The sequence below is a fragment of the Lepidochelys kempii genome, chromosome 5, assembly GCF_965140265.1.
Source record: "Lepidochelys kempii isolate rLepKem1 chromosome 5, rLepKem1.hap2, whole genome shotgun sequence".
Lineage (NCBI taxonomy): Eukaryota > Metazoa > Chordata > Testudines > Cheloniidae > Lepidochelys > Lepidochelys kempii.
Window position 1 is genome coordinate 29,274,740 of NC_133260.1, and position 26,142 is coordinate 29,300,881.

A 26,142-nucleotide genomic window follows, 5' to 3' on the forward strand; every position below is an offset into this window, starting at 1 on the left:
CGTTTGGAAAATACTTTACCCTTCTTTCCTACATTAGTGATGCTCAGGTAGGTTTTCTCTGTGCAACAGTGAAACTTCTGTACCGGGACAGCTACCCTTTTGCCAATCTCTAGGTCTTAGAATCCATTGTTATCTTGATGGATCTTTTCCTATGTGCCACCTATCCAGGTGTTCTCCCTTGTGCCCAACTATAATGTAGGCCCCTGGGCACTGATCCATCAAATCAGACATTTATCTGGAGCTTACAATGACAAAGTAAATGAAGCTTCTTCTGCTACTGACTGGGAAGTAACTGCCTCTCTAGTTACTTAATATAAAATTATTACAAAGAAAGTGTTTCTTCCAAAAAAGAAGAGAGAGACCTGTCACAGAAAACAATAAAACTGAGCATTGTGTGGCAATTGTTGAGAAAGGAAGGAAGGTCTTGTGATTAAAGCACAGCACTGGAACTCAGCATGACTGGGGTGAAATCCTGACTCTACTGAAGTCAGTGGCAGAACTCCCAAAGGCCTCAAAAGGCCAGGATTTCACCTTTGGATTCTATACGTAGCTCTTCTCCTAACTTCCTCTGTATCTCCAGGCAAGTCGCTTAACCTCTCTGTGCTTTAATGTTCCTATCGGTAAAATGGACTCAACTACCATTACACAGATCAGAAAGAGAGGGTGAGGCTTAATTAACAAATCTTTGTAAAGCACTTTGAGATTCTGAGATGGCAGGTGCTAGACAAGTGCAAGTCTAGCAGTGTCTGAGCTCCTAAATATTTTAGAAATGCAAGAAAGTAAATGAGGCAGATGGGTTGTTATCACATAAAGCGTGAAAAATAATCACAACAAAAATGCAAGTTGGGATTTTGCTTAAAAAATGTCCGGGGTGAGATTTACATATTAAAAGGGCAGCTTTAAGATTAAAAAGCCAGGAACATCAGCAGCAGATCCTTACCCCCTATAGAGAGTCCAGGAGATAGGGGTAGAGTCTGAAAGAAAGCACAAAGCTCTTTTAAAAAAAAGATCACTGGATCTGTGATCACGCTGAGAGCCAACCAGCCTTAGTAATAATAGGTAATCCGTGGAAAGTCTTGAGAATATGGAGACACTTCGGACAAACTGGAAACAGACAAGGTCAAGATATGTTAGTATTTATTTTTTATAGTATTTATTTTATTATAAATTTTAACACCACAACAAAATATTTTGGTTTATTTTGGCATAGGATTCCTCACTTCCTTCCCCTAGGGTTCTACGTAGCCACTACTGGCTTAGTGGTTGTTGAGGTTCCACAGCTCCCCTGCTCTTAGGAGCTAGTACCTCCTTGGGTGCAAAACTGCCATGCCATGTTTAGTCTTAGTGGCCACCAAAATATGCCTCTGTTCCTGGATGAAGTCTGGACCTTGGCCCAGCCAAATGGCCAGATATAGGAGCAATACTGCATGATGCATCAGAGTTGCAATAAAATGGTGAGAACTGGCAAGTCTCATGATGTTAGTTGGTTTTCTCAAAGCTTCAGCTCACGGAATCAAGTGATTACGTTAGACACTCAGCTCTTTCTGTTTTGAAAGCAAGTTTCTAGCTCTCCTGGGTGGAAAGGAAAGCTTGAGGCTGTGAATCTTAGAGGCTAAAAAACCACAAAAACCCCAGAAGACAAATAAAGAGAACCCCACATTTATTTAAAAAAGTACCTGACTGTTCAGTCAATCTCATGATTTTGGGGAGGCCTGATTCATGATTTTGGAATGACTGCACCTGGCAGTGCTGTATACTGCTCATTGCATTGTTTAAGGTCTTCAGTACTGGGGGTAGTGTCTCTCTGTTTGACGGACCATCATTAAAGAAAATGTAAAGGTGCTGGGCCACCCAGAGTCCCCTTCATGTCTGAGAACTCCAGAACGGAGCTCAGCCAGTGAGAAGACAGGGACAGAGGAGACAGCCCTCTACCATCAACAAATCAGGATTGGGGAGGGCAGAGTCCCAAAAACTAGGGCAGAGGACCCAAACATCATAGGGGTTAAGGGGCAGAATCCCCCTCCCCACCACTAATCTAAAGCTGTTGATAGTAGGAAAGACCCTCAGTCCCAAAGCACAAGGTAATTTTGAACAGATAATAAGCCAATTGCCATCCCTCCCTCCAGGAGCAACACAAGGATGTTGCTGCAGCCAATGGGAGTAATTCTTGCAGCCCAACAGGGGTGCTTCACATGCAAGGTGGAGAGAGAGACAAAGGTAAAATCAGGCGTAGTAGGGTGTAGGAGGTAGAGGGCTCATTTACATGAGATCCTTACTAACCTATGAGCAAGTCTGTAAATCCCAGCCACAGAGCTCTGGGGCTTTTTGCTGTTTTGATTTATTTGGGTAGTCAGCCAATCTTTCCTCAGGAGAGGCTGTCCTATGTTTCATGGCCTGAAGCATAAGGCCAAGTATATTTTTGGCTGCATAAGGCCCGAACACATTAATTCAAACAGTTCCCCTGATGCAGTACTTCTATTTTCATGCTGGCACATTTAATTGCTCCCAGTGCACAGAGACTGACTGTCCTTTTTCTGCTTGTAGATTCCATTTGGATGCAATAAAGCTGGCTCTCAACCTTTGGACATTGGTAGGGTATCAGGCAGAAGCACTGTGACTGTGACTCTGTGAACAGACAGGTTTCAGTTTTAGTTGCAAATACCAGCAGGTGCGTACATGCGTGCATGTATTTTAAAGTCTGGCAACATTTAAAAGAACTAGAAAGAGATATGGAAATTGCAGGTTGGCAGTATGACAATTCCAGACAGCCTTGGATATTAGTGTAGTGAGAATAGACACAACAGAAGTTTTAAGCATGTATTTTAACAACATTGATCCATTCAAGAGCAAGTAAAATGTTAACCTAGCTGATCCATTTGTTTGTCAGGCCAGTTTCTATCTGCCCATGGATGTTTTGAACAAAGACATTATGGTGACTGTATACTTCCAATTACTTTCAAATGCAGCAATGCTGTGAAATGGATGCTTAAAACTTCTGTTGTGTCTGCTCATATTTCATTAAACCTCCTTCTGTGTATCCTAGGCTCTCCGCTACTAGCATGTGGGTGACTGTGATTTCATTACTCATTTTTAACAGGAACGTCTTCTAATTTCTGACATTTTATCCCAGAAATTTTCCATCTAAGAAAATAGTTCTCCCTTTCCTCACTTAAAAATGTAAAATTTTATTTATTCCCATTTTATTTGTTTCCATATATTATTCACATATCTTCTGTCTCCGCAGTGATTCCCAACGCTCACCCTCAAGAATACCAAAGCTGGCCTCCATCCTATGTCTATTTTATGCTCATTGGAACATGTGTGGGTAACCATCATGAAGGTTAAGTTACAGCTACTATTCAAAAACTAGTGGAATGAGAGAGCTGCACTATCATGAAGGCATAATACATTCTTAAGGATTTTAACCAAAATAATCTGTTTTAATGTCTCTACTGCATAGACAAGCCAAACTGGTTTGGAAACATGCAGGACTAAACTGTTTTGGAAATGTTTAGGTACAAAAGGTTTGAATATTAGAGTATCTACCTATCTCTGGAAAGCGAGAGGGTTTTTGTGCCTATCCACAACCAACCTATTACCCCAAATCAGTTTGAGATGTTCAGCCAAACCTATTCTGTATGAATTTATAGTGAGGAAATGATGGGCTGTCATGTTCTCATTGGACTTCTCCATAGTTTGCTTCTGTGATCTTACTGAATGTTATTCTTTTACAAACAAGCTGCCCTCTCTGCCCTTTATGCTATCCAGAATGTGAGGTTTTCCTCTTTACTCCATCTTCTTCATATTTCTTCCTTCTCTCTGCCCCCACCCAGATCTCTTCCCCTTCCCTCATCTCTCAGTACCCTCAACCTTGCTTGGCGATCTTCCTCACTATATACACATCACTTCTCGGCTGGCCCTGAATTTCTAAGGTTCAGCTTCTCTATGGGTGCATCTACACTGCAACTGGAGGTGTGATTGCAGCTTGTGTAGGCATACCCAAGCGTCGATCTAGCTAGTGTGGCTAGAAGCAGCAGGGAAGATGTGGTGGCAGAGTGTGGTGTGGGCTAGGAATGCACGTAGTGGGAACAGGGTTCTGGGCAGGCTTGTACAACCCATGGTGCTCTGTCCTCACAACTATTTTTAGAGACACTAGCTAGATTAAAGTATGCTACTCGAGCTGGACTCACACCTCCGACTACAAAGCAGATATACCCTAAGATACAATGGACCAGTCCAGAGGCACCAACTTCGCCAATTCCTAGGAGGTGCTCGACCCCCGCTCCACCTCAGGCCCTGCCCACACTCCACCCCTTCCCCCAAGCCCCCACCCTGCTTCTTCCCGCCCCTGCTCAGCCCTCGCTCCACCTCCTCCTACCCCTGCTCCTCCTCCATCCCCCCCAGCACCTCCTGCCTGCTGCTATCAGCTGTTCAGCAGCGGGCAGGAGGTGCTGGGAGGGAGAGAGAGGGGCTGATCAGTGGCGCTTGCCAGTGGGCAGGAGGTCTGGGGGGAGACGGGGGAGGAGCTGATCCACAGGGCTGCCAGTGGGTGCTGAGCACCCACTATTTTTTTCCCAGTGGGTGTTCCAGCCCCCGAGCACCCTCAGAGTTGGAGTCTATGGACCAGACTCCAATTTCTTTTACAAGACTGTAAATCCAAAGTAACTACATCACAAATAATGAAATTACTCTTCATTTACATCAGTGGGACTGAGACCAGATTTTGGCTCAACAATTTTCATTCCCCCTGATACTTCTGTTCCCTCACCCAACCCCAAACTCTCACTGACACGCTGCCATTTTGTGTTCAGATTGGAAAGGGCAGCCTCAAATCTGCCATGTGGGAAGAAGAGTTCCCAGCTGATTTCTGAACAGTTGCATTCCTTCGTCCGGAGACACGTGACTCTCCAGAGAAGACATACAAATGTATGTGATTTTTAATTTTGAAAATCTGGAACTTTAGTAGCAGCGAGTAAAGCCCAATTAAGCATTGCCTTGGATTTATTGAGCCTTACAGTGGAAACAAACACTTTTTGATTAAATTTGTTTCTCTTCCAACCTTCTCCCCACTTCTTCACTCTCTCATTCTGGGCTGGGCCTCTAAGCGGTGCAGCCCACAGTTTATAGGTCAGGGGGTAAGGGGTACTGTGGGCACTTTAAGACACCTTTGTGTCCTTCTGTTCTTGGGCTACTCTGAGGAGTGGAGAGGGGCCTTTAGGAACTTATACAGTCATGGGGGCCTGACTAAATTATAGAAGCCTCCCTGGGGCTGCCCTCTGAGCTGCAGGGATGCCTAGAACCCCTGCAGAGCTGCATGCTACAGCCTCACTGCTGACACACACAGCATGGCCTCTAGAATGTCCCCTCGGCAGGGGGTTGCAAGAGGGTCTGCAGGAGGCAGCTTCCCAGCTATCCTTCCCCTCCCGTAGCCAGATATGGGACTTTGGAGTCTCTTTTATGCCACTCCGGCTCTTTGACCCTGCATAAAGGGGCCGGAGCACCCGGTTTCTGAAAGTGAGTGGAGGAATGAATGTGGCTGTCGCCCATCCCTTTCCTGGCAAGGCTTCTCTGTGTGCTGTGTCAGCCAACAAACATTTCACAAATTTACTGGAAAATCACTACTGCTCTCGCCCTGTTACTCAGTAAATAGCAGAGTTGCACAATAATGTTTGTACACTAATCCTCAAAGGGATTTCACAACAAACTGTGTCTCTGTTCGTTAAAGCTCTTAATAAATGTGGATTTCTCATACATTATTTTTAAATTATACCATTAAGAAACCATTATGTAAAACAACAATACAGTCATGACTAAGAGATACATTGCTGCCTAACCCTATGCTACTCAGTAGTACAGTGATTTAATGTAGCTATTCTGAAAGATTATATAATATGGCTTATACGGCATGAAACACAACACTAGAGGTTATGCTGTCATAAGAACAGAGGATCATATCGGTGGCTTAATTTCCATTATTAAAGCTACAGGTATGAAGTGCCTTAAAAGGTCAAGTTCCTGTAGGTCATCTTGTACCCCTGTTTAGTGACCAATGGGAAAGGAATTTGGTGATCTCAGTTTAAGGTGCACACACCGCCCCCCCCAATCAACATAAATTACACTGAGCCAGATTCTGATCTTAGTTCCACATAAGTAAATCCAGAGTAACTCTACTGATTACCAAACCTCAAAAGTATGGAATAAGGCAAGCAAAGCCAAGACAGTTACTCTGAATTACACTGGGCCGACAGAACGGGGCTCACTGTGTTTATGATGTACTGAAGTATCGCTGTTTTTAAATGCAAACACACAGTAGTTAAAAATGTTTTCATTGATAAGAACCAGGGGCTGGATTCCCTTTGCCCTGCAACTTGTGTAGCCATTCACAACTATGCAGAATGAGTGTAAAATAATCAGAAGGGTAATGTTTTACTCCCACTTTGCACTGGCTTAAATGACCACACAAGTTGCAGTGAACAGAGAATTAAGCCCTAAATGTCTAGGTTATATGGCACCCTTCATTGCGTACCTGACCACCACTGGAAAGGAGTTAATTTGCTAACCTTCTATTGCTGGAGACCCGGACTCATACCTAGTTTAGGGATCCAGGAAAATAAACGTGGCCAAATTTAGCTTTGGAGTAAGCAGCTACATCTCCTGTTGGTGTTAAGGGACTTACCTCATTGGTCCTTCGTGATGTTTGGATACAAGGTGCTGTGTAAACAATAAATACTTACAGTTTCCAAATCATTTGACCCATCTGCAATATTCAGAGACTTGTAGTCTTTAATTACACAGGAGCAGATCCTGTTCCTCATCTGTCTCCTTTGTTGTGGCAGCACAAAGGGGATAGAAACCTGACTCAGCTGGGGAGTCCCTTTGTATGGGGTGCGGGGGGTGGGGGCAGGTGTCCCCAAATGGCATACAGCTGGTGTGGCAGCTCTACACCCCTTTCAAGTGTGGGAAGTGCTGAGGAACAGACCTGCGGCTGCGCTAATTCATGCCAGGGACAGAAAGCTACCTGTGCCTCCCTGCTCTTCTCATCTAGGAGTAGCTCAGATACACCTTAGAATGTGGACCAGAATGACTGTGAATCTCACTCCTAGAGCAGTGACGTGGAGGTCAAACTTTGGATTCAGAGTTTAAGATCTCAATAAAGCACAGTCATACCTGAACACTTTTCCCAGTCGTAGCATGTGTCATATCCACAGAGCTCTTTCTTTGAGCTACTTGTTGAAAGCTTTGCCCTTTCAATGGCCCAGTTCAGGTTGGTGTCACCATGACAGGGGCCAGAATGCAAGAAATGGAGCGGCTGCTCATTCAGGCATTTTTCAGCTAAATACTGACAGCTGGGCTTTGTAGAGGGACTTTCAGAAATGGCATGTAGTACACAGACATCTTCAGAGTAGTGGCTGCCAAGAGACAAAAACAAAAATGTTACAGGAAACTGGAGAAAATGAAGGAGGCACACGTCAAACCCTAGACATTCCAGCAGCATTGACATTGCTCCTGTGCAGTTAAATCAGGGCCATCATTATAACAAACAGCTGCATGTCTATCTTAGGTACTTATACAGCCCCCTATACCATGGTATCCGAGTACATCATAGTCTTTGATGTAGTTACTCCCACAATACTCCTGTGAGGTAGGGAAGTGCTAGTCTCCCCATTTTACAGATGGGAAACTGAGGCACAGACAGACTTGGCTCAAGATCACACAAGATGTCTGTGGCAGAGCAGGAATTAAACCCATGTCTCCCATGGCCCTACCTAATGTTCTAACACTGCACAATCCTTCCTCTCCTAAGTGTCTCCATGCCAGTCCCCACACTGACATCCTTATTATATCTTGCAAATAATTAGATGCTAAAAATTCTTCAGGATAACAATTTTTTCCCTTGGCTCCTCAGGGGCCTGAGCAGCTATTGTGTAAACAGACAGTGTTTCTTTCTAAAACTAAATCAGCAGTGTTCTTGGCTTACTTTAAGCCTGGTGCTCTTCTGTGCTTTTTGTGGTATGGTGATGTTCCAAAAATTAAAATTTAGGTCTAGAGTTCAGGAGAATCCATTTTTCCCCCCATTTCTTTTCTAAAGTGACTTGCTCTCCACACCATCATTCTCTGATTTGTGATTCCTCTTTGGAACTGGTCGAGGTTCCCTGTTCCTGTGTGTCCTCTCTTCCTACAGTTATTGATATCTGGGATAGCAGCACAAGTGATTTCCTCCAAATGCAAACAAATGCGACATCAGAGTAGGTTAAAAAAGGGCCAGTAAGTAAAAAACTCCTGTGACTGAACACATCTGTTTAACAAAGTTCGAGGTTGTTGTTGGTTTTTTTAGCCAGTTAGAATAAGCCAAACTGGATAATTAGTTACACTCAAATTAATCAGTCTGGCAGAAGTGAACCATTGTCACTGGATCAGTTTCTCAGCTGGTGAAAATCAGCATCTCTCCCCTGACTTCAGGGGAGCCATGCCAATTCACACCAACTGAGGATTTGACCAAATATGTTTGGGGAAATCCAGAAGGAATACGGGTGTTGTATTCATATAATTGGCCTTAGGAAGATGGGGCAAACTGGTCTGGAAAAAAAACAATCAATCACCAGAAGACCCTTCACTTATCCCTGCAAAAATTCACAGGAGTTCAGCAAGTCTGGCTGCTGATTTCAAACGTGGCACAATCCAGGACTTCCCTGGAGTCTGAGGCCTTCCGTTTATTCTGCCGCACACTCACCTGATGGAAGTCCCAAACACAAGAGGTGTAAAACCCAAGAGCTGACCCAATGGCAACTAACAAAAGCAGACCTGGTGAGACTCCACATGGGTAACGCAGGCTGATAGGAAAACTAGGTGGCTGACCTCTTAGAAGTCAGTGGCTAGAAAGAAGTTAGGTGAGGGGGAGGGAAGAATGGAAGCCTGCAGGTCTAGATGGCGGGGGATGGCACTGTGGCATGCTGACCGCCAGATGCCATTGGTGATCTGCAGAAACAGCTGCTAGCTCATGGATTTCATAGGTGAAAAAATGACTGTATTTTGGACACCGAGTTGTGGCTGTTTTGCTAATGTCTGGAACAGGCTGCAAGAATGCCACAGTTGTTCTCATCCTTAACTTTCCTGTTGTTTCATGTTCACAATGAATCATTCCACCATAGAGCGACTGTGGCTTTATATCCAAATTCTGTATATACCTTACCCACAATCCTGTGCTGGAAACATGCAAACACATTGAGATCCAACCTGTTTTTGTCCTGGGCTGCAGTTACCTCTCGCTTTAGTTTGTTCATCTGAAAAAGACAGAAGAGTATTGTCAGAGCTACTCCCTGAAATAACTGATAAAAAGATTAACAGAAACTAGAAATCTGCCCTCAAAGCTAGAGTGGGCTTCTTTTAATTTAGCCGAACCTTCCATAACAAGAGGTGATGAGTATTGTTCTTCAGTTAGCAGGGACACCTAGGTCTAATTCCAACATCTTAAAAACATTGCAAGTATGAGTAGAAATCAGGCCACACAAAGGTACAGAATTTCAAAAAGCTCAGAACATCAAGGTGAAGGGAGTGGGGTGGGGAGGCCTCTGCAGTCAGCTCCTACACAGAAAACATAAAAGAGCTTTTCCACACCTAGCTGTAAAGGACAGAGTCAGTTCAGCCAAAAGAGTCTTCCCCTGAGCTGAAATATTACCCAAATCATGGTGCCATTTTCCCTTGCTGTTATTATTTATTGGCTTATTTTACAAGACTTACGGCTATTTCTGAATATATTTATTTACATTGTTCTCATCATTGTGGTATTTTTGGAGAATTACAGAAATTAACATGCATGACTGTTGCCAACAACTGGCACAAACCAAACTGCCTCAACCCTCTCACCACTGAACAGATAAAGAACACAAAAGCTGCAGTGAACAAGCGCATCTCACAAAAATCCTCAGACTCTGATGGACTGTAGGATAGAGCAAATTCTGAAATGAAAGGCTGTCCACTGAAAACACTCTGCTGCCCATATGCTGGACTTCCCCTCTGGAGAGGCACAGGAAAGGGCATTCCAGTGGAACCCAGCTGGCATGAAAAGCTATAGGCAGTCTCCAAGATGGCCTTGCTTTCAGGTCTTTATAGAAGATAAAATCTTTGAGTTGTACCTAGAAGTTTTCTGGGAACAATTTCAATTCAGAGTATGCAGGTGTCATGCATCTACACTAGTCTGCACTTCCGAAGATGGAGGCAGGAGATTTCTGCCTAGTTCAAGCTGCTTCCAAGTGGGTTCTTAAGTAGATCCCAAGTAAAGAGCACATTATAATGGTGTGGCTTGGTGGTGCTGTGAGCTCCATGGATGGAAGTTGGTTAACCTTGGGGAAGGTTTTGAAAGCTTGTTTCAAGGGCTTTTCTCAAAATGTTCAGGCCATGTCTTGACAAAGGGATAATTAACTTTGGTGAAGCTCACAGACAGGAAAGTTTGAAATTTTTGGCCCAGCTCTGCTGTCTGAGAACCACAACTAGGTACGTGCAATAGTCCTCTCCTGTTTTTCTAAACACTGTAGAGCAAGAAATGCAAGAAGGAAGCATGAACTGAGAAGTAAAGGAAAAGATCCAGTTCATTTAACCACTTACGTTCAGACCTTTGCTACAGCTTCTTTGAAGCCACAGGCAACAGCACCAGTAAGTGCTGATGTTCCTTTGGAATGGAAAGAAACCATTATTCGTGATGGGCTTCCAGTTATATATATAACTTGCCATTTGACATCTTCCATAATTACCATTTGGAGTGGCTCACTCTTAGACCATTCTGCAAGAACAGGATGTGGGCCAGGGTTCGGCTTAACTTTCAGGGCTTTAATTTGATTGGAATCATGTTTGGAAAAAACAAATGCACAACTACTACATGTAGAATAAATAGCTAGGTGTAATACTAGTGAAAAAGGATATTGGAGTTATAGTGGATCACACAGTGAATATGAGCCAACAAGGAAATTCAGGTGTTAAAAAGGTTAATATCATTCTGGGGTGTATTAACAGGAATGTCATATGTAAGATACAGGAGGTAATTGTCCTGCTCTACTTGGTGGTCCCGCTCTACTCCAATGCTTGGAGACTTTAGCTGGAGTTGTGTGTCCAATTTTGGGTGCCATGCTTCAGGAAAAATGTGAACAAACTGGAGAGAGTCCATAGGGGTACAACAGAAATGATAAAATGTTTAGAAAACCTGATCTGTGAAGAAAGGTTAAAGAATTGGGCATGTTTAGTCTTGAGAAAAGACGACTCGGGGGGACATAACAGTTATCAAATATGTTGATGACTATTATAAAGAGGACTGTGATCAGTTGCTCTCCGTTTCCTCTTGAGGTAGGACAAGTAGTAATGGGCTTAATCTGCGGCAAGGGAGATTTAGATTAGATATTAAGAAAAACTTTCTAACTATATGGGTAGTTAAATTCTGGAATTGGCTTCCAAGGGAGACTGTGGAATTGCCATCACTGGACGTTTTTCAGAACAGGTTAGACAAACATCTGTCAGGAATGGTCTAGGTTTACTTGATCCTACCTCAGAGCAAGGGGTGGATTTGATGACTTCTTCCAGCCCTACATTTCTATGTGTCTATAATTACAGGCCTTATTTTTAATCCTTTAAAATGCACTTCTAAATATTAGATGTCACATGAAATACCACCCACGTTAAATATTAAGAAGCTCAAGGCTTCTCAGCCTGCAGTGATCTGGGTTGGATGTAAAAGAACATATCTTTATAACAGGGTCAGTGGTGATGACATTCCCTGTTTAAGAAAATAGACAAGTGCCCTTGAAGAGATGGGAGGAGAGTGCTAAACACCTGGCAAAGGAATTTGCCTGGCTGAGAAGAAAAGTTGCTGAGTATGTAAAGAAAATGATGAGCAGTCTGGTGTAGCCAGAGAGACAAAACACAAAGTGCTGCAGAGAAGAATGGTGAACCAGACAGTAAGCAATCAGCTTCATAGCACATTTACTTTCCAGACTAGGCAAGCTCCACAAGAACACTTCTAGGGACAGTTGGGATTAGAGGAGTACCCTAATATATGAAACAGGTCAGACAATACTAATGAAACTATTGCATGGTGCTGGAGACCTTGTAAGCTACAGCCCACTCTCTAATCTCCCTTTGTGAGCAAGCTAATGGAAAAGGAAGCTAAAACAGCTGCCAGTAACCTGTACTCCTCTCAGTCAGGCTTCAGGACAAGGCATGGTATTTAGAGAATGAATTGCTGTGGTGGATGGTCTCCTCTTGTCCCCAGAAGCCGTGGGAGCACACCTTTGTGGCATTTGATACTGGCGATCGCCACATATGCCTGAACTGCCTCCAAAAAGCTGCCAAAAATGGCTCAGGTGCTTCCTCTCATCAAAAGCAGAGGGCCATTATGGATGACTGTTCCTTTACCTCCAAAGCCCGCATGTGCACAGTCTCACAAGGGTGAATCGATCTATATGAAGCTACGGGGAAAGCTGGTAAGATGACACAAGCTGAGGTTTCAGCACTATGCAGGTGACATCCTGTTCTACATTTCCTTTGTGTCAAACATAAATACCACCATCTCCTAGCTTTCACAATGCCTAGGAGGTACTGTTGAAGAAAAAAGGCCATCTGCAGCCTAACAACTTCACTGCTAACAAGTGATAGGTTATAACTCAATCATAAGTATGAACTCTATGTAGGAATAACTGTATGAAATTCTATGGCCTGTGTTACACAGGATGCCAGACCAGATGATTATAACGATCCTTTCTGGCTTTAAAATTTGCCACACATCATAAAACGCTCCACAGTTAGATAAATCTGATGGGGAGAAAACCTGGATTTGTGCTGAAATGGCCCACCTTGATTATCATACACATTGTAAGGAGAGTGATCACTTTAGATAAGCTATTATCAGCAGGAGAGTAGGGTAGGGGGAGAGAAAACCTTTTGTAGTGATAAACACCCATTTTTTCATGGCCTGTGTGTATAAAAAATCTTCTGTATTTTCCACAGTATGCATCCGATCAAGTGAGCTGTAGCTCACGAAAGCTTATGCTCAAATAAATTGGTTAGTCTCTAAGATGCCACAAGTACTCCTTTTCTTTTTACTGTTAATAAAAGTGATTGATACCACCCTGTTATCTGAAATGAAAATATCCTAGTCACAGGCAGAACAGGGGTACTAACCTTTTTCACAGGTAAGTGATCTCAATATAGGAGGTGTCCACGATACCTCTTTCCTACAAGTATACTGCTTTCCACCAGTGACAATGTAGCCAGCTGGGCAGTGTAGCTGGATGGTTTCCCCGACCTTGTATTCGTTTTTAAATGGGGAGATTGTGACGCCCTCAGATACTGATGGTTTAGGGCACATTGATGCTATGGTAAAGAGACAATTCAAATAAGTATATCATTTTGTGGTAATAAACATGGTAATTAAAGTGGGTAAAATGAATCCATTTAAAAAAATGTTGTGATCATTTTCAGAATAATGCTGACCTCTTTCATTTGAGATTCTAAAATTTGGCTTTTTTTTTTTTTTTTTAAAAAAACCACAATTCTGAGTTTTGAAAAATTTTGACCTCTTCTCATGGTAACATTCCATATATTACATTTATCTATCAGTTACTAAAAAGGAATAATAAAAGTGTTTATAAAGTATGCCTAATGGTTTAATAAGACTTGTAGAAAGCTGATACAGCATGTTACAAATATTAAAAACAGGCAATTAGAGAATCTTATCAAACTATTTACAATATGTAATTTTTAATAAAGTGAATGGTGGTAGAAAGGTTGTAAATATATTCAATAAGAAATTCATGTTGAAATGTACAACCTGAAGATTCAAATCAATGTAAATGCATTGGGTTCTTGCTATTTGAATCTCTCTCATTGATAGATTCAGAATAACTTTTAGCTTTACTTGTTGATTAGACTGTGAGCACATCAGGATATGGACTTTACAGCTAAGATTTCCAAAACAGTCGAGGGGGTTTAGACACACATCTTCCATAGAAATTAATGGAAAAGCTATGTGTAAGTTCCCTAGAGACTGCTTTGGAAATCTCATCCTATGTAACTTGTGTGTTTGTCCAATGCTGAGAATGTTAGTTTGTTCAATCTGATTGTCATAAATTTACAGCTCACTTGGATAGGTCTGGAAGTGAAATGCAAGTACTGTTGCTGAAGACATTTAAAATCAGACTAGAAAGGAACTGGAAAGTATCTGTCTTCAGGTTTTCTATAGTACCCAGCAGAATAGTATCTTATTGTGTATAGAATATGCTATAGGAACAATCCTGCATTGGAAAGGGAACAAATATGGTGACCCAGTAGGTCTTTGTCATCTCTAACTTCTATCAATCATTAATTTCTTCTTAAGACACTATTACAGATTATTTTATTAAAAATGGAACTATTCTATTGCTAATTTTATATATATATATTATATATATATTCTCCTCTTGAGTATTGTTGTTGAACCTAACTGTTCTCCTCTTTCTTACATTGGCACTCAACAGGCTGCTGTGCCCAGGTATGATCTGGTAGACACCTGAGGAACTGATAGCCAATGAGATCATATCCAGTCATGCAGGCGATTTCAGCTTCTTCCCCAAATACATAATGATTCTTTTCATTCTACAATTAAATCAAACAATTGGTAAGTGGAATACTCACTGACATAAGAAACAGGTTCTCAGGACCATAGTACTGCAATTGTCATAATTTTCTTTTCTTTCTCTGATGCGAAAGCCATGCATCCCATTTATCTGTCCATCCAGGCTGCATTCACCCCATTAGTATCAACACACTGGTTACAAAACTAGGGTTCACAAAGAATGCTGTGTGAATTGGGTCCTATATCCTTCACCCATCCTTGCTTCAGTTGTTGCTGATATCTTTCACAAATCTGTGATTGGGAGAAAGCCCCCACAGAAAGGGGAGTCTTGTAGCTTGCCCTCTATTCAGCAGTATGATTGTTAACACATCGGGTATGCAAGATCTATCTCTATATTCATGTGCTGGTAAAAGGTCTACTAAAGAAACTGTCAGTCAACATAAAAATATTGATCCCAGAAATGTAAAAAAATTGTTTAGTGCTGCATATGCATGATTTTCTACTACCCATTTGTGGCGCATACATGGACAAGCATCAGTATCTCAGCAATAGGGCTTCCTTTGCCTTTTAAATCTCTCGCAGTTTTTCTCTTTGCAGTAGATTTGTATATTCAATCTCATCTGTTAAGCTCTTACTGGAGGAAGCAGTAAGTTCTCATCAATCATTCCAACACCTACCTGATTGTATGCTGCTCCTTGTCCTATCGCATCCACGTAGCCAAAACCCCAAAAGTCCAAAGCGAAGATGAAATATGAATTTAGTGACTGAGAGACGGGGAAGGGATTTTTAGGGGCAGCAAGAAAACAGTCAATGAAAAAAACATGGAAAAGAAAACCAGTAGGAAAAAGCCCCCAAATAAAGAAGATTTTTGGGAAAAAAAGGAGTAAAGTTGGTAAGAAAGAAAATTTAAATTAAAAAACTATTTGAAAGTGCACCCACTAATGCCAGCCTAGCTTTTGTGATGTTTTATATCCCAAACACTGTACATAGTATCAGCTTCTAATCAGTTAGAAAAATGTATTTATTAAATAAAGTGGAATCATGTTGTTCAAGCTGGTGTCATGTACTAATATTTGGATACAATTAGAGGAAATAAAGTTTTGTAGAATGTGAACTAGTTTCGTGAACCCAACAAGGCGTTTGTGAGGCTTGTCAAATCTGGAACTTCTTGAAGCTCTCCATCCTTGTACATCACCCCTTATCCCGGGCATTACAACCCTCTCACCCTGAGAAATCCATTTTTTGGTGGGGATGGCTTAAGACATCCAGTCTCTGGTTCACCAATGAAAACGTCAACTTCCTTTCTTGCTTCATTGTCATTTATACATGGAGCCCCTCTGAAAAAATAAGAGTTTGTAGTTAAGGATGAAAATTAAGGAGGGGTTAAAGTAGATTGAAACAGTAGGGAGAGTTCTCATAACATAAGCCAAGGGGGAAGAGAAGCTGGCAGGGACTACTGCCCCCTGAAACCAGGAAAGGCAAGAGGGAGCTGGGCTTTCTTTCCTCCTTCACTCCCTTACTATAATCCATTGAAACTAAGGGAAAGAGTACCATGTGCTGACTAGGGCCAGATTGGCAGAAAGCAGCCCAGGTAATAGAGTAGCAGATACTGGGCCAAATTCTCTGCTGACATTATAACTTCCCTGGACTAGCAGAGAATTTTACCCACTTAATTTTCTTGAATTAGGAGAAACAGGGCAAGGAGGACAGTGCTGAACCTCTAAGATGTGACTATGAGCTCAAGTGGTTTGGTCACTATTAGGGTTCATCATGGATTGGTTGGGTCATATGGAAGGCAGTCAAAAGTCCCTGACTACCCAGTTCAGGCAAGGACTGAGGCAGCCCCCAGTGCGTGGATATGAGTAGGCTTGGCAGAACTAGATTTTAATTTATTTTTATAATTAGGGTGAATAATATCAATGTTTATTTTAAGCACGTTTTCATTTATATGGACTAAATTTTCATAGTTGTGGAAAACTAGCGGGGGGTGTCTGACAACTATTTAATGGCAGTCCTTGAGATTTAAAATTTAAAGTTTTATAACTGTTAAAACACAAACTGTCAACATCACATTTCAAAGTAAATATCTTTAAATCAAACTCTCATAGGTTCTCACATAGAACTTTACTTTGCCTAAGTGTAAATTTTGGTTTTCACTGATGGGAATTTTTATGTCGGTTTGGGTGTATACGGTGAAATGGACCTTTACTGACATTTACCAATACAAATCTAATCCTTCCAAACTTAGCTATGAGGAAGCACATGCTATGTTACCTTACTTAGTCATGGAGCTAGGTAGCCAAGGAGAACTAAAGGGTCTGTATGTGTCCAACAGCCTCAGTAAAGAATCTCCTATATAGTCATTACAACAGAGACAGTACAACTCCCAGCCCCACCTCTGCAGCTTCCACTGATTGCTACCAATGTTGTGACCACCAGAGGAGATGCACCAGTGGTGAACTATGGTTATGAAGTTTGCTCTTCAAGACTTAGACTTTGAATGAGAAACTAAACCCAGGCTGGGGTTGAATTTATGATTTTACATTGAAACCTTGCATAATTCATGTTTTGCAGTTTCAAAGCAGAACCAGGTGGACCTCAGTAGTTTTGCTCAAATTTCTCTTTGAGAGTTTGCATTCAAACCTAAAAACTAACAAACAAACGAACAAAAAGAAGCTTGTGGGAAGAGGAGGAGGTGGCAACATCCAAATTCATGTAGCTCAGAAGACAGGAAAGTGTTTGCATAAAGACCCATGAAAAGAAACTGCTGAGTTCTGTATGACTTCAGACAGAGTCATACAAAACATTTCATAACAACATTATATTGGTAATGCTACTGGAATTCTCTGGGCGGAAACAAGAAAACCAAACCAAATTCATATAAATTTTCAAACACTTTCCTCTAACGGACCCATCCACAGAAACGCAGGCAGGAGATTCCTCTCGACTATTCCCTATGCTTATTAGTCACCAAACAGGCATCTTCAAACCCAACCCATCAGGAAGTGGAAATTCCAGTCTACCATCTTCTTACTTGTCCACAAACATTGAGATGTAACAGTCCTCCTCCTGCTCACGTTCACCCTGGCATGGCTTCCCTCCATTCAGCGGAGTGGGGTTATTACACTCACGGGTTCTTTTTCTCTTGAAAGCAGCATCGCAGGAGCTCCATGCAGACCAGCAACTCCAGTAACCATCTACTGCAACTAGAACAGATGAAAGAAAACTCCAGTCACTTGACAAATCCACTCTACCTGCATTATTTCCCTTACTCTGTATACAACAGGAAGTCTGGTTGATTAACAGTCACAATTTAAAAGTATTTACATTTTTCCTAGCAGAGAAACATGTTATTTATGGTGTTACATTTTAAACAGAGATGGGCCAAACCCAAATTTGAACTTTGAATTTCAGGGGAGTCTAAATATTCCTTTCTTTACACAGTTTTGGTCCCACATCATATCCCAAACTAGATGATGCCTATTCTCTAGTTCTACCATTTATGCAGCCATTTGGTGATTCCATGAGGCTAGAAATCTTTTCAGACAGCTCATGAGATGTTAGTGCCTTGAAATCCAACTCCTGACTTGAATTCCAGAGCCAAGATATCCCTAATCCCAAATTTACTCCAGATCCAAATTGGAATTAAATTGTCATCACCTTTGCCCACCTTCTGTTTAATTCTTATAGTTTGCTTTTTCTTGAAACATGTTTTATATGAATTATTAAATCTACAGATGATATCATCTCTGCAGGCAGTACATGGCGTTAGTGTTTTTTGGCTTCTGTGTACCTAGCTTCTAATGCTTATGTGGTCATGAATGAAAAATAAATACAGTAGTACCTTGCTAAACCCTTGTACGCATTTGTCCTTGTCACAAAGCCCAAACCCAAAGTAGCCCTGCCCAGAAAGGCTGAGTACTGGAATAGCAGAGTTGCAATCAGCGCTAAACTGAATTTGCAGGTGGGGTTCATAAGCAGTAATTCTTAGAGCTAGCCAGGGATTTTAAGCTTTCACTTGTACAAGGACCACATTTTAAAAATATTATAATTACAGATTCATGTTGGACACCAGATTATTGGATGCTATTATAAACAGGAGTTTGCACACTTATATACATATACGCCATAATATAGATTTTCACTTTCAAAATGCATTTTCACAGTATGGATATGATTAAATCAGTACATTGATAGAAGCACTTTCCACTAGCGCTAGTAGAAAATTTCCTGTTGGAATATTTTTCTACTTGAAAATGCTGATTTGATACAATCAAAACATTTCAATTCTGATGGAAACCAGGCAAGAAGACAGGCTAGCAGGCTGTCTGCTTGATTTCCTACTAGTCCAGTCACCCACCTGCAATGGGTGCGGGGAAGGCTGTCCACATGCCCACCTAGTAGGGTCCTTGGCTAGCCAGCTGCCAGGCTGCCAAATTTCTGGGCAGCAAACTTTATGGTAAGCAGCCTCCCTGGGTGGCTGGTTCCCTGGGCTGCCCAGCTTCCCACCTGGCTGGCTCTCCTGAGCGCCCTAGCTGCTCACCCAGCTGCCATGGCTCCCTGGGCTCCCCACCTGGCTCCCTGGCTGGCTTGCCACAGGCTGACTGCCTGTCTTGCCTGATTTATTTTTACTTTAAAATTGGTAATTGGTATTCTAATTAGTTTGGTAATTGGTGGAGTAACTGGTCGTTTGTAATGGTCTAGTAATTGGCAACTTCCTATTGTAATATGTATAATAAAAATACAGAATAAAAAATAAACGGTGTATTTTTTTATTATACACATTACATTAGGAAATACCAAACCACTTCAACACTTATCATTAAATTATCACTTACTAATTAAAGAATGCCAATTTATACTCAATTGCCAATTTACAAAATAAAATACAAATATAATTTAATATAAAAGTTGAAATGTTTCAAATATTCTGACAAAGCATGAAATGTGTAACATGAAATTATGAAATGTCTCAACTTTCATAATTTATAATATAACATAAAAATCAAGCCAACAAAGTCCAAATGAAATTTTTCAATCTTATCAAAATGAAACTATTTCCACTATATCGAAATTAAACATTTTATAAAAGTCAAAACTAAATATCATTTTGATTAGTTTGAAATGAAATTGTGGAATTTTGCTCTGTGGGAAACTTTGAAATTTCAATTTTTTGTTCTGATGGAATGGAAATGTGAAAGTTTGGAATTTCATTGAATGGGAACTCCAGATTCCAACAAGCTTTAACTTTTAACATTAAATTGTGCAGCTAGAAAGAAGGATCATATTTGCATCATTACGGTATTACTGTAAATACCTGATTTGTAATCTGGTGCACGTTTCTCACAGTTATCCCCATAGGTGCCAGCCTGACACACACAGAGACACTCCGTTCCAGACAACAAAGGCCTGCCATTATTGGGACAGGGAGCACATTTGCAAGGGTCAAATATGTCCATGTATTCAATAAGAGCTCTTCTGAGGTTGCGCCGTTTAGTCACTGCACATGGGAAGTTCTTCACCAAATCCAGGATGGGGGCCAGCTGAAAGACAAGTACATAGCAGAGGATCATATAATGAACAATAAAGTGGAAATTTCCTTGCAGTACAGAGTTAGCTGTATTGACTTCTTGCTATGGATAGCTGCAGGGCATCAACGTATCTCAAACAGCTACCCCCACCCCTTCCTTTTTTAAAGACACCAGAGCCTACAAGGCTATGTGTATAAGATATTGGGAGTGTGGTGCATGGTGCAATTTCTTGGTATTTAACAGGGCATTAAAAACTCCATACATCTAGATCACTCATATCTATATTTTCCTCTTTACAGGGGTGAGGGCCTAATGGGCAAGTGGCAAAGAATTAGTAATATACATTTAAAAATCACAGCAGGTAAGATGGTGTAAACAAAGACATGGAGGTCATGTACACTCATGGGAGATGCAGTAATATACAGTGGTGAGCAATGTGATGGGACTGATATTACATTTACTGTTTAGTTACATTCTATGTTTTCCAAACTAGGAGTGGTTGTGGAGTTTGCACAGTGAGGAAGTCAGCTAACTTTCGGCACACAACTAGTGCACTGCTTTCCTTCTTCCCCAAAATAACCAACCCCTTCCTACTACCAAGCTCCGGGGCACTCCTCCTTCCCAGTGATGTCTGAAAATAGGAGCAATGACTCCCCTCACTCCCTGTGGCTGTCCAGCACCCTTAAATTTGGACGCCCAGTACTAAGGAGAGTTAGTTTTACAGGCTGAGGGATACAAAAAGTAGCTCTAATAAATATTTATAAAACTCTCTAAAATATTTTGTATATGTGAAATAATCCCCAGTCTCATTCCAGGGAAAAAGGTGAAAAAGAACGAAGGATCTAGTCCAGCAGTTCGCAAACTGTGGGTCGCAGGGCTGGCTTACACTTGCTGGGGCCTGGGGCCGCAGCCCAAGCCCCACCACCCAGGTCCGAAACCAAAGCCTAAGGGCTTCAGCCCTGGGTGGCGGGAGTCAGGTTACAGGCCTCCTGCCTGGGACTGAAGCCCTTGGGCTTTGGCCTCCCGCCCTGGGGTGGTGGAGCTTGGGCTTTGGCTTTGCCCCTCCCCGCGCCCCCCCCTCCAGGGCGGCATGGCTAGGGCAGACTCAGGATTGGGTCCCCCCTCCTGGAGTCTGTAGTAATTTTTGTTGTCAGAAGGGGGACACGGTGCAGTGAAGTTTGAGAACCCCCGATCTAGCTTTTGCTCCCCGAAAGGATGATAGAAAAATACTAGCAAGAAAATAAAGGCTTTCTTTTCTTACCTCAAAATCAATCACAATAGGATTGTCCTTTGTTGATTCCACCCAGTCTATGAATACTGTATGCTCTGGGAAAGACCCCTTTTTCTCCCAGGCCAAAGCTGCAGCGTATTCTGCCCTTCCACCTTTTACCAGTGAAATAGACCGTTCAGCCGACTGCAAAAATGATCCTAAAATGAGATTAAAATCAAGGTTTTCCAGAACATAACCAGAACTTTTCAATTGCATTTAATGCAAACTCCAAGGATTGGGTTTTTTTAAGAAGAGCCAATAGGATTTGCTTGTGACACAGGAGCACCAAATTATAGGGTAGGGAGATGGTCATTCCTCTCTCTCTCTCCCCCATCCCACTCCCACTGAAGTCAATGGAAAGTTCGCCACTGACAACGGGTCCGACTGGCATTTATGTGACTCTGGCAAGACTGACCAAGGGATAAATTTCTACTAATACTTGAAGGTGTAAACAACTCAGTGCAGAGGAACTACTCATCCAGGTCCAAAGAGCGTAATAGGAGTCATGTTATGAAATTAAGAAAGAAAAATGTAGTCTGAATACCAAGAAAATATCCCAGTGGTGAAATTTAGTAGATTGTGGAATAGTCTCATAAAAGAAGGGCCTGAAAGCCTCATCCCTGGAGACATTTAAAACTAGACTGGATGTAGTACAATATGAGTAAAAATATCATACGGAACAATCCATGCTGGCTAGAGAATGGGCTGGGACAGGAATGTCAACTCTTGCTTTCCTTACACATCTCAATAGTTTGGTTGTCTTTCATATGGCACTACTCACATGAGTAAGGGAAGGCATATTTGGCCTGAGATGATCAAATAGTTCTTTCTATTTATGCTGGATGCATGACTCCCTAACACTTTGAAGAAAATAAACCGTTCTCTTAATATACTTGAAGTACACAAAAAGAATAGGGTAGAGTCTCTGTTGCACCAGAGCTTTGCTTGGTACAGCAGAGAAGAGGGGGATGTTGAGGAGTTAGTTATGGATTCCTGATTCTCTGTCTGATTCTGTGCCACCTTCAACCATGGAGAAGTTGAGAGCAGCTTGGGGGCTGCTCTAGACTCTGCCAGCTGGTAATAGTCCTCAAATGATCATCTACCAGGTGGGCCTGCCAGAGCACTCCTGACATGTCGCCTTCCCACCTCCAGCATGCCCTCACCCTGAAAATATGGAGAGAGGTGGCATAGGAGATGGCTATACTAGTTTTGTGAAATAGGATTCCTCAGCTGGAAAATGTGCCAGGATGGAACAGGGGAAAGGATCTGGGCCACAGTGCTTGTAATGCTTGACTTGGGAGATAAAAGGTGAAAAACTGGCCCCACTGAAATTGATGGGAGTTTTGCCATTGACTCCAATGAAGTTAGAGTTTCACCCCAATAACTGTCAGATACTATCCCTCATGGTAAATAACAGTATACAGTGCTTAGTTCTCATAACAGTGACCTTCATGGCGTTCAGTCAGTTTATTTGTGGTGCACGTCGTATGTACTTTCTTTTTCTTTCTGAAAAACACACGCCTAGTTGTTTCTACCCGGACACATTCTGTCGATTCTTGCTGTGTCAAACCTGGGAAATATTAAACAGCAATGATGGCATTAAGTGCCAAATATTAAACGCAAAACACTAAACAGCATCCCTAGTTTCCACATGACTCCCCTTTTGCCTACATGTATTTCATAGCATTCCTCACCTAGAACACCCCACTAGATTCCTCCATGTCTGAGGTTCTCATCCCCACCAGTTACATCCTGAAGATGACTTTGGTGTTGTGGATTACTTCCTTCAGCCCAGTGTTGTTTCATCAGACATCCCACTATTATCTCACGCACCAACAATGTTGGACAGAGCCATATTTACCATACCTGTCTAAGTATGCACTGATGCTGCTCGTATTTCCTTGACACACCCGATTATACTTTGTTTTATTAACGAGCAGTCCCCACACAAGTTAATGGTACCATAATTCAGGAGCACAGCCTTTAACCTGAGAAGTTAGATTTTCAGCTTTTGTAGAATGCTCTCTCCATTTTAATGATTTGATTATCTTTCTAAGGAATTTACTGCCAACAGTAATTGCTAATAATTTTCATTTTAGGGCTAGAAAGAACCATTAGTTCACCTGGTCTGACCTCCTATATCACACAAGCCATAGGATTTCACCCATTTACCCCTGCATTGAGAAAAATAAGTTGGGTTTGACTAAAGCATCCATTCTAGAAGACATCAAGAGAAGGAGAACCCATCACTTTCCTTGGTAAAGCCTAGACCTACATAAATTTGTGAGGTTAGACATTATTTTGTTTGAACGCAATATAGGATTACTGAATTATATATGCTAAAACATGAAAATATGGGGCAGTGCTTTTCTCTCAGGCAATATTAGCAGAATGATAGGAAAATATATATATGCTATTAAATCGATCATATGGTTTTTTTCTCACCAAAGGTTACATACCTGAATTCTTCAGTTCTTCAGCACTGTATTGATAAAGAAGGTCATATGTGCCACCCATTGATCCAGAAGCGTAGTAATGAGTCCCAAAGTCATCAAAAATTCTGCTATATAAAGCATAGTTGTACTCCAAAGGCAGGTGGTTAAGTGCCTTTAGAAAGATATTTGAGAGCTGCAGATCTGATTGTTTCATCGTGAAGTTTGAAACTGCAATCACTTTATGGACCCTAATAAAGTTGGAATTCTAGAAAGAAAGAAAAACATGAGACACTAGATACCCTTATTCTGTGGTTCAAGACAAGCAGCAAAAAGGCTGAGAATATGTTCATTTCCCTTTGTATATTGTAAAAAGGGGCAAATACATTATATTTTATGTTTCTTTGATCATGGGTAAACTAGCACCAATGAATGCAGAGCTCAATTCACTTGAGGCTACAAGCACTTGGTTACATTTGAGAGTATATGTCTCATTGCATGATAGACACATAGATAAAACGTATTCTTATTAATTATTACTTGTATGATGTTAGAGTGCAGGGACCAAAACTGAGCTCAGGACCCTTTCATTCATTCTATACAAACACAGAATAAGTGACAGTCCCTGTTCTGAAGAATGTGCAGCCCAAATAGACAAGGCAAAGAGAGCTGGGAGGAAGGAATGTAACATGCAAGCAGAGTGATAGGTGTGATGGTTTGCAACTATCACGTTAGTTCCATGATTTTGTTTTCTTAACTTTTTCAGGGTGGTTTTTGGAGATAGGGGATTCGATCGGTGTTGCCAATTCCCATGATTTTATCATGAGTCTCACAGTATTTGGTGTTTTTCTCACAGCCACAGCTGGAATCAAGACATTGCGTCAGAATCTCGGCTTTCAAGTTTCTAGCCCGCAGGATGGCAGGGAAAAGCTTGAAACCACAAAGCAAGTGCACCCACAGGGATCAGAAACCAGAAGGCAAAGAAAAAGAAAACAAAACTGTGCTTTGAAAGTTTCATGATTCCGAAACCAGTCTCACGTTTTTGGGGCACCTGACTCACGGTTTCTGAATGCTTGGGATTTTGTTAGCTAAATAGAAAGACAAAGGGAGGGAGAGGAAAGCAGGTGGATGAGGCTGAAAAGAAGAGACTTTCAGGGTGCGCACAGGATGTTGGAGCAAACAACGTCAATAGATGGGAGAGAATGTCCAGAGTAAAACAAAAAACAAAAACAACAACATGAAAAGAGGCACTGATGACATAATCAGAAGCTGCAGCTTCCTGTGTCAGCTGCTTCTCTCTGCGCAGACCAAGAGATGCTGGGGAAACGAAGCGTAATCCCAGCTGGATCTCAGCTTCCCCTTCCCCACGGTTGGCCAGTCACAATTTTAGCTCATTTTATACAGTTTGCATTGAATTCCAGGATGCCCATCTAACATTTCACATCGCAGTTACAGGGAGATTTGAAATAAATGCCCTAAGAGATGCCACTTGTATTTCTCCTTAGGACATACTGAGATACTCAAACTGATCTTTGGTAGCACAAGTTCCTATTGAAGTTGGGACTGATCCTGTACCCACTGAATTCAATGGGAGCTCATACCAGCAACTCTGACAATAAGATGTCTCAAGCAGGACACCCAAAATGAGCGGCCACTTCTGAAAATATTGGCCTAAATGCTTAGTCAGGCCAAATGTGCATTAATTTCAATGGGAATTTTGCATGATTTAGAACATCAGGATTTAGCCAACAGTTTCATTCCCTAGTATTTCTCAGGGCTTTTCTTGGACTTTCTCTCTGGTTTTGTATCTATCCACTCATGAATGGCATAGGTACTTTTCACACATTTCCACTGAATGTGTGCATCCTTGTTTTTACCCTCACTTGGCTCAGAAAGCATATATTTTCTAATTGTGTCCAACCCAGCTGTCTTTTGTATTGTACTTGTGTATCATGTATCTGTAATTTCTACTGGTAAATGTATTGCTAAATGCTTGTGACAAGCAATTCTTTGCAGAACAATTTCCCAGAAATTTAATATCTACCCAATAAGTACTACATTCAAACACAGAAATGCTCAGGATTTTTGGCACTATAAGATATCTAAACATTCTAGAAACTTGGAAATCTTAAATCTAATTATCTTTGGGCAGATGCTTCCCCTATAAAACTGTAGAGATCCTCATAACATCAGTAAAACCTACTTATGCCAGTGGTAAACTTATCCCTTAGAGTACTAAATATCAGTACTAAATATTATTACAAATATTTATCTTGGTCAGGGTAGACTATTTAGTATGATATTGTGCCAAAT

General features: G+C 41.5%; 1 protein-coding gene across 2 annotated transcripts in view; it reads right to left on the reverse strand.

The window, feature by feature from the left end:
* Positions 1–1,134: 1,134 nt before the first annotated feature.
* The window catches only part of C6 (complement C6), a 37,092-nt gene continuing 12,084 nt past the window's right edge, over positions 1,135–26,142 (reverse strand). For both annotated transcript variants that reach the window (XM_073343850.1, XM_073343851.1), the window contains 11 exons: positions 23,857–24,097; positions 22,845–22,967; positions 21,389–21,555; positions 19,914–20,139; positions 17,631–17,802; positions 15,822–15,933; positions 14,484–14,616; positions 13,165–13,356; positions 9,191–9,281; positions 7,168–7,409; positions 1,135–2,625 (listed from right to left, as the gene is read on the reverse strand). In XM_073343850.1, the coding sequence (XP_073199951.1) occupies positions 2,444–2,625; positions 7,168–7,409; positions 9,191–9,281; positions 13,165–13,356; positions 14,484–14,616; positions 15,822–15,933; positions 17,631–17,802; positions 19,914–20,139; positions 21,389–21,555; positions 22,845–22,967; positions 23,857–24,097 (1,881 nt within the window). In that variant the 3' untranslated portion in view covers positions 1,135–2,443. The remainder of the gene's footprint in view (positions 2,626–7,167; positions 7,410–9,190; positions 9,282–13,164; positions 13,357–14,483; positions 14,617–15,821; positions 15,934–17,630; positions 17,803–19,913; positions 20,140–21,388; positions 21,556–22,844; positions 22,968–23,856; positions 24,098–26,142) is intronic.